At 37.7% G+C, this 9,500-nt stretch overlaps 1 protein-coding gene across 1 annotated transcript in view; it reads right to left on the reverse strand.

Moving 5' to 3' along the window:
• The window catches only part of AXDND1 (axonemal dynein light chain domain containing 1), a 47,675-nt gene that overhangs the window by 29,948 nt on the left and 8,227 nt on the right, over positions 1 to 9,500 (reverse strand). Inside the window, exons 7-8 of the mRNA XM_015569934.1 lie at positions 8,083 to 8,185; positions 5,677 to 5,798 (exon numbers count right to left, since the gene is read on the reverse strand). Coding sequence (XP_015425420.1) covers positions 5,677 to 5,798; positions 8,083 to 8,185 — 225 coding nt within the window. The remainder of the gene's footprint in view (positions 1 to 5,676; positions 5,799 to 8,082; positions 8,186 to 9,500) is intronic.

A 9,500-nucleotide genomic window follows, 5' to 3' on the forward strand; every position in this document is an offset into this window, starting at 1 on the left:
AGTGGAATTTTTACAAATAGTTGAATCTATGAATAAAACCATTTTCCTCAAACAGACCAAAATGTAACCACTATTTAAAAAGAAAAAAGGACCTGCCCTTGCCAGTTTGCTCAGTGGTTATCATCTGTAATCATAGACCGAAGGGTCTCAGGTTCGATTCCTGGACAAGGGAATGTACCAAGGGCAGGTACCTTGGTTACAGGGTTCAAACCCCAGCCCCTAGTGGGGGCGCATGCGGGAGACAATCAAAGTATCTCTCTCACCTCGATGTTTCTCTCCCCCCACCCCCTTCCTCCTTCCCACTCTTTCTAAAAATCAATGGAAAAAATATCCTCATCTAAACATTAAAAAACAAACAAACAAAAACCAAAAACCTTAAATACAAAGTTGTTTCTTTTGTTTCTGAATAAAACCAAACAAAATATTTGGAAATGATTACAGATGATAAATTACAAATACCATAACTGAGCAGTCTTCATTTGTATTAAAAGTGATTGAGGTATTTTATCCTAACCCTGAGACCCCAAAATTATAATATATTTGAGTTGGAATAGTCAGTTAGTTTAATCTCTTACCCTCAGGCAGAAAGATTTAAACACTTAAAGTGAGAGTTTATCAGCTTAATATGCAAGTCACATATCAGGAAATAACCAATTTTAAGAACACCTTCAGGATTTCCCCTCCTACTAATATAGCAGGGCCTTCTCATTACACAACAACTATATCCATGCTACAGCATACTTTTTGAAGCATTAATGGGCTTTCAGGAAGAAAAAAAATGTCTCTAGGAATAAAAAACAAAACAACAAACAAAATACAATAACCTAAGAATGGAATAGGAAGTGGTACGCAGTATTTATTAGGCAAACCCAAAGTCAGGGTTGCCGCAGTAAAAACACCAACATGGGTCCCAGAAACTAAGTCTCAGGCATCTTTAAAGTGGGAGACCTGAGTGTAGAACTACTGCATCAATCCAGGATTCCAGAAGGGAGGAAATGCAAATACTCCCCTTCAGGAAGCATCCATGACTTATGTCCTGAGGACTTAATGATTAAGATTAGCCAAGCATTAGCCACATAAGCAAAAACTGCAAAATACTTATATAAATAAACCATTATGAATGAGACTCAGACGAAACAAAAAACAGGAGGTTTACATACTGACGATCTTCATATATTAGGATTACCAGATTTAGAATATAAAACTATGCATGAAATATTTGAGAAACAAAATATGGAATCTAAAAATTAATAAGTAATAAAAACTTATTAAATATGAAAGTTATAATTATTGAATGGTAAGCTCAACAGATGGGTTATAGGAGTACAGCTAGCTCAAGAGGATATTAGTGGCCTGGGAAAAATTACCCAGAATGCAGCACAGAGGCAAGGAATTAGAAATTATAAAAAGGAGATTAAGAGACAAAGAGCATAGAATGAGAATGTCTAATATAAGTCTAATCAGAGTTCCAGAAAGAGAAAACAGAGAATGGAGAACAGACGTTCATCAAAGAGGTCATCACTGATAATTTTTTCCCTAAAACTTATGAAGAACATTATTCTATACAAAGGATTGTGGTACAGATACAACAATTATAAAAAGAAATACAGTGGAACTAAATTTAGTCTCTGGCCTAAAATAATGACAACAAAAGACAAAATATGTGAAACCATTATCAAAACACTGGATATCATACAATGAAAGAAAGTGACACCTGAGAGTTCAGAAAAATAAACCCTGTGGTTGCTCTCACTGGACTGAGTTAAGGAGACAGAGCTGAGTCTGGAGAGATCAAAGGGATTAGAGTTCAAAGGACAGGTACCAGAGAGAAGGATCTGCACAGAAAGAGGCCTCTGGAAGTCTGCAGAGGGTTCCCCTTAAGCATTTAGCTAAGTAACGACCAAGGGATAAATGTGAACAAACTATCCATGGTGCCTATTCCAACTAGCCGGATGGGAAAAACTCATGATTCATGGCACGCTGGATACAGTTCAAAGAAAAGTCTTGCCTCAGTAGTATTCACAAATAATTAGCCCTAAATTGAGCACTGTTTGGTCCCACCTAAAGGCGCAAAAGGATCAAACTGTTTTCAAGTAATTTTATCATGTCCTGAACAAAACTCAGGAATATTTTTAGGAATAACAAAAATATACAGCACTAGCCCTAGCTTGTTTGGCTCAGTGGATAGAGCGTCGGCCTGCGGACTGAAGAGTCCCAGGTTTGATTCCAGTCAAGGGCACATGCCCTGGTTGCAGGCTCGATCCCCAGAAGAGGGCGTGCTGGAGGCAACCGATCAATGATTCTCATCACTGATGTTTCTCTCTCTGTCTCTTCCTTCCCCTCTGAATTCAATAAAAAAAATATAAAAAAATATGTATATGTATATAGTACTCAATATACATATAAATACATAAAATATATGTAAATATAAAATGAAATTTTATACATATGACAAAAGACTAGTTTCTAAGATACATAAAGAACTCCTACAACTCAATAATAAAGAGACAAACAACACAATTTTAAAACAGGCAAATAGCCCTAACCGGTTTGGCTCAGTGGATAGAGCGCCGGCCTGCGGAATGAAGGGTCCCAGGATCGATTCCAGTCAAAGGCATGTACCTTGGCTGCGGGCACATTCCCAGTAGGAGGTGTGCAGGAGGCAGCTGATCGGTGTTTCTAAGTCTCTATGCCTCTCCCTTCCTCTCTATAAAAAATCAATAAAATACATTTAAAAAAATAAAAATAAAATAGGCAAACATTTAAACATTTCACAAAAAGAACACATCCTCAATAAGCTCATGAAAAAGTGCTCAACATAATCAGTTGGCAGGGAAATGCAAGTTAAAACCATAATAACATACTATTACACACCCACCAGAATTGTCAAAAATAGAAAGACTTGCAAAACCAAATGTGAGGAAAATATGGAGTAACCAGAACACTCCTACATTGTCAGTGGAAGTATACAATGGTACAACCACTTTGGGAAAGGACATGACAATTTCTTATAAAAAGAAATGTGAATCTACCTTACGAACTGGCATTCTCACTCCTACATATTTATCCAAGAAATTAAAGTACATTTTAAAGATTTAAACAATTAGGTTCATAGTATTTTTTTCAAAATACCCCCCAAAACTGGAAACAACCTAGTGTTCATCAATAGGGGGACAGATAAACTGGTTTTTGTCCCATTCACATCATACTCAGAGTAAAAAGGAACCAACCATCAATACATGCGACAATATGGATGGATCTCACAAGCATGCTACTCGAAATGTCTTACATATAACAATAGGTAGTACATGATCCCATTTATGGAAAGTTCCTAAATAGGCAAAGCTAATCTAAGATGGAAAGAAATAGGAACTTCTGGAGAAGTGGGGGTGGGTATTTACTGGGAGAGAGCATTAGGGAACTTTGTGGGGTGATGGTAATACTCAATTCATTATAAGGGTTTGGGCTCTGTAAGTATATGCATTTGTCAAAAGCCCACAAGTGCAAGATCTGTGCATTTCAGTATATGTAAATTTTACACATAAATTTTACAGACTAACAGTAAACTCTGGTTAATAATATACATGTGGAAATGTGTAAGGGAAAATACACAGATGTCTGCAATTTACTCTGCAGTGCATGAAACTGATGAATAAAAGAATGGCTAGATGGCTAGACAAATGATAAAGCAAGTTGACTGAAATGACAGAATCTAGGTGGTAGGTATATACATGAACTCACAGTAAAAGCCAATCGATTTTTATAGGTATTTAGAAATTTCCATAATAAAATGTTTGGGAAAAATAACAACTGAAAAAAAGTCAGGTGCCTGCATCCAGAGATATTTATAGTATCAACCAAAAAGAATTACAGCGTCAGCCCTATTTCTGTGTCATCAGAGAGTCCTGTTCAGCTCACACCCCATCTGGCAGCTATTCTTCCCCCTATAAAACAGTTATAATGAAATGCTGTTCCATATGAAATCCTCCTTCTGCACCAACAGGCCTCAGAGGCAGGTGCCTGAAAAGCAGAGACACACTCTAGCTGACTAGAAAGCACTCAACGAGACAGAGCACAAAGCTACAGTACCATGCAGAGAGAGGAGGCTCGAGGCTGACACCAAGCATGATTTCCAGGGCATGCATGTTGTTACCATTTACTGGGGCCTTCTAATGGGTCCTCACAAGAAACTTGTGACATAGGGAAAACCCTCTAAGACAGCGGTCGCCAACCGGTGGTCCACGGACCACTGGTGATCTGTGAGGCCTGAAAGGTTGGCGACCGCTGCTCTAAGATACCAGGCTCAGGACAACAAAAGACTTTCTAATTGAAGGTTGCCCCTAGACCTTCAAAAGAGCTCCTACCACAACGAAATGCTGGCCACTGGAATATTGGGGACCTACGGAGTGTTTCGCCATTCCACAACACATCATGAATGTTTGCAGCAGTCACCCGGAAACCTCGTTGCCTATTCTCACCTTCTTTGTATTCTTAACTCCAACTTTACCCTATTCTAATCCTTGGCTTTGAAGACCTAGTCTGATCCTATCTCTGGAACTCTAGAGTTAGTATTTTTGTCTCCCTAGTGTATGACTCAACTTTTCTTAAAGGGCTTTGGCTTGCCTGCCTGTCTCTTTCTGTTTAGACTTCCTGGGATAGAACCCCACCCTATTTTGGCCTCTAGAAGCTAACTCCTAAAGTCAGCGAGAAGACTCCTGCTTACATCAACTCCTCAGAAAGGGAAGGTTTGGATACACTGTAGGTCATCTAGTTCCTCTGCCAGGATTCCTCACCTATCCCTCCTGGCTTTGTTCTTAGGTTCACACCTCAGACTTTAGTTGTCCGTATCCTCATTCTAATTTGGCATTCTCCAGCTCTTGGTGATGTTTCAACAACTTACTCCTTAGTATCTAATCTTGATTGTCTCTTATTCATGGCTTTGCTTTTAGTGTCTCAGCACTGTCAGACAGGGGAGCTCAGCTTCCATAAATCATAGTGGACAAATAGGGCAAATTTATATTATTAATGCCCATTCAGGAGAAACAGATATGACTCTATAGCAAGTAAGCTGCAGAACCCAGTATTTTAATTCTCCTGTTTCTTTCAGCTTTTGGAAAGTACCAGTGTGATGAGGAGGATTATAATAATAGTATTTATTATCATCATCTATAACAATTATATTTATTGAGTACCTAATTCTGTGCTTTCATTTAAACCTCACCACGATCCTATGAAGCATCTTAACGCTTGACAGAGTAGACAATCAATAAATATTACTGACTGAGTAATGATCAAATAAACAAATGAAAATTTTCATAGTAGCTATTTTCTTCATTTACAGGTGAGAAAAATAAATCTCACACTTTTACCTAGGTCACAAACAGATGATAATTTGAAACCAGATCAGTCTAGCTTCAGAATTTATACTTTTCCCACCATTTCACATAGCAGTTCACTCCCAATCATAAAAGAACATGATGTCAAACATCTCAACAGAAATCACCTTAAGGAAGTTCTCAACTATTATATTTTTATTATAGAAAATATAATAAAAATGTAATTAGGCTCCTTCTTATCAAAATGACAGAGAAGTGTACTTTTGTGATTTTCCCAAATGCAGAGATAAAAACAGAATTCTAATATAAAATTCTGGAATACTCCAATAACAGCTCTCACCTGATTTTGGACAGTAGCTCTCCTCTATCTGCACAGTCCACACTGACTTGTCGAATAAGTTCATGAAATACTGTATTATAAATAGTCTGTTCCTTCCTCAATGTATGTAGCAGTTTGTGCATCTGGCAGAAGATAAGTTAATTAGCATTTATTATGGTCTTGTCAATAAAAACGTTTTAGGATTTAATCACCCTGAATGTGAACTAAGTTTTAGAAACACCTTGATTTATTTCACTTACATTTTCTGTTATAAATACTTATATATAAAAATGACTTCTTACTTTCTAAAATCTGTGTCTAATCATTGAACCTCTGTATATAATGCACTGAGATCACAATATCACTTTTATGTTATTTCTGCCAAAATACAAAACCTGAATCTAATTATGACTACACATCAGACAAACCAAAATTGAGGGACATTCTACAGAATAACTGGCCTATGCTCTCCTAAATATCAAGATCAAGAAACACTAAGAACTCTTTCAGATTATAGTTGTCTAAAGAAAAGTGACAGCCTGGCCGGTGTGGGTCAGAGGTTGAGTGTTGACCTATGAACCAGGAAGTCACTATTAGATACCTAGTTCGGGCACATTCCCAGGTTGCAGACTTGATCCCCAGTAGCGGGGGAGGGGGTAGGTGCAGGAGGCAGCTAATTAATGGTTCTCTCTCACAGGCACATTTCCAGGTTTCGGGCTTGATCCCCAGTGGGGAGGGGGCGGGGGTAGGTCCAGGAGGCAGCTAATTAATGATTCTCTTTCATCATTGATGTTTCTATCTCTCTCTCCCTCTTCCTTCTTCTCTCAAGTCAATAAAAAAATATGTTTAAATTAAAAAAAAAAGGACTATACACAAAAAATGGCATGATGTTTTCAGCTTACTCTAAAATGGTTCAGAAAAAACTACACTTACAGAGATACGCAGAGAAGGAGAGAGAATGACAAAGCGTATAGGGCACAACGTAAACAACTGGTGAATCTGGGTAAAGGTTACATAAGAGTGTCTTATTTTGAACTATGTTTCCAATTCTATAAAAATAAAGATTTATGAAACAAAAAATAGCCTTCATAAAACATCTATATCTATGTAAGATTGAAAGAGCCCTTTCATTAAGCACAAAATAAAAATTACAAGTGGTAAGAAAGCACAAATTGGCAGTGCTTTTTATTGGTATGCAAAATAATCTATAGTGCTTAATATTCAATGAAATACAGTAGTAGTAGTAGTAATAATAATAATAATAATAATAATACAGTTGACCCTAGAACAATGCAGGGAGGGGTTAGGAGCATCAACCCCCATGCAGTCAAAAGTCCATGGACAACTTCTGACTTCCCCAAAACATAACTACTAATAGTCTACTCTTGACCGGGAGCCTTGCCAATAACATAAACAGTCGATTAACACATATTTTGTATGTTATATGTCTTATATACTATATTCTTACAATAAAGTAATCTAAAGAAAAGAAAATATTATTAAGAAAATCATAAGGACTCTCTATCTCTCTCCCTTCCTCTCTGTAAAAAATCATTAAAATATATTAAAAAAAAAAGAAAATCATAAGGAAGAGAAAATATGTTACATTATTTACTGAAAAAAAGGCACATATAAATGGATGGCATAGCTCAAACCCCTGTTGCTCAAGGGTCAACTGTACTAACAATTAATTATACAAGGTTTACCACATGCCAAGCACTGTTCTCAGTCCTTTACATTCATTATGTCATTAATCTCCACAACAACTCTGTGAGGTAAATATTATTATCATCTCTAATTTACAGGTGAAGAAAACGAGGCACAAATACATTAAATGGCTTGCCCAGGGTCACCAGCCAATAAATGGCAGGATCAGGATCCAATACAGGCATCCTACCATCCAGAGTGTATGCTTGTAACCACTACCTAGGTCACACAGATCTTCACAATTACCTGAGTTGGCCCTGTATACTCCTGATTGTCCACACCAGCCCTCTCCAGCATAGTATCCATCACATCATTCAGTTGGGCCACTTCTACTCTTTTATTAGGTTTCCTAAAAGATTAAGGTGGCAGACTTAGTAATTGAAAAAAAGGCACATATAAATGGATGGCATAGCTCAAACCCCTGTTGCTCAAGGGTCAACTGTACTAACAATTAATTATACAAGGTTTACCACATGCCAAGCACTGTTCTCAGTCCTTTACATTCATTATGTCATTAATCTCCACAACAACTCTGTGAGGTAAATATTATTATCATCTCTAATTTACAGGTGAGGAAAACGAGGCACAAATACATTAAATGACTTGCCCAGGGTCACCAGCCAATAAATGGCATCTAAGACAGAATCCAATACAGGCATCCTACCATCCAGAGCGTATGCTTGTAACCACTACCTAGGTCACACAGATCTTCACAATTACCTGAGTTGGCCCTGTATACTCCTGATTGTCCACACCAGCCCTCTCTAGCATAGTATCCATCACATCATTCAGTTGGGCCACTTCTACTCTTTTATTAGGTTTCCTAAAAGATTAAGGTGGCAGACTTAGTAATCAGTGTTACAATAGGTCATCTTCAAATCACAAAAAAATATATAATATGTATAAACAAAATGTATATTCTATGGAATATTAATGGTATCTTAAAGCATTAGACCTGTAAGTATTGATCTAATGGGCATATCAGTAATACTTTTTTAAAATAAAGAATGCAAGTAATATGATCCTCTCTTTCATAAAAGAAAATAATGCTCCCTCCCCTCAAAATTCAATTCACCTATTGTGTATGATTGTAAGAACATAGAAAAAAATGTGGAGAGATAAACACATAATATTTCACAATATAAGACAGGAAAAGGGAAAAGAAGAAGGTGGGGGAGAGACTGCCCCAGGCCAGCTGGCATGGCTCAGTGATTGATCATCGACCCACGAACCAAGAGATCATGGTACGATTCCGGGTCAGGGCACAGACCTGGGTTGTGGGCTTGATCCCCAGTTGGGGGCATGCAGGAGGCAGCTGATCAATGATTCCCTCTCATCATTGATGTTTCCATCTCTCTCTCCCTCTCACTTCCTCTCTGAAATCAATAAAAATATTTTTTAAAAGACTAGTAAAATGGCCGAAACCGGTTTGGCTCAGTGGATAGAGCGTCGGGCTGCGGACTGAAAGGTCCCAGGTTCGATTCCGGTCAAGGGCATGTGCCTGGGTTGCGGGCACATCCCCAGTGGGAGATGTGCAGGAGGCAGCTGATCGATGTTCCTCTCTCATCGATGTTTCTAACTATCTCTCCCCCTTCCTCTCTGTAAAGAGTCGATAAAATGTATTTAAAAAAAAAAAAAAAAAAAGACTAGTAAAATGGAGAAATACTAATGGTTAAATGCAGCATATAAAAGGATTCTGTGTATTTTATATACTTTATTATATATGATCCCGCAATCCCACTTCTGAGTATTCATCCAAAAGAATTGAAATCAGGATCTCAGAGAGATTATTAGCACCCCCATATTCACTGCAACACTAGTCACAACATGTAGAAACAGCATAGATGTCCATTGAAGAATACATGGATAGAGAAAAAGTGGTAAATACAGGCACTGAAATATTATTCAGACTTAAAAAAGAAGGAAATTCTGCTACATACAACAACGTGTATGAACCTGGAGGATATGACACAAAGTGAAATAAGCCAGTTACAGAAGGACAATACTGCATGATTACACTCACATGAAGCATCTAAAATAGTCAAACTCATAGAATTATGGATTGGAATTGTGGTTTCCAGGGGCTGGCAGGAGAGGGACAGAGGGACTTGCTAATTAGCAGGCATGAAGTTTCCGTT

This window comes from Myotis davidii, unplaced genomic scaffold, assembly GCF_000327345.1.
Source record: "Myotis davidii unplaced genomic scaffold, ASM32734v1 scaffold591, whole genome shotgun sequence".
Classification (NCBI taxonomy): Eukaryota; Metazoa; Chordata; class Mammalia; order Chiroptera; family Vespertilionidae; genus Myotis; species Myotis davidii.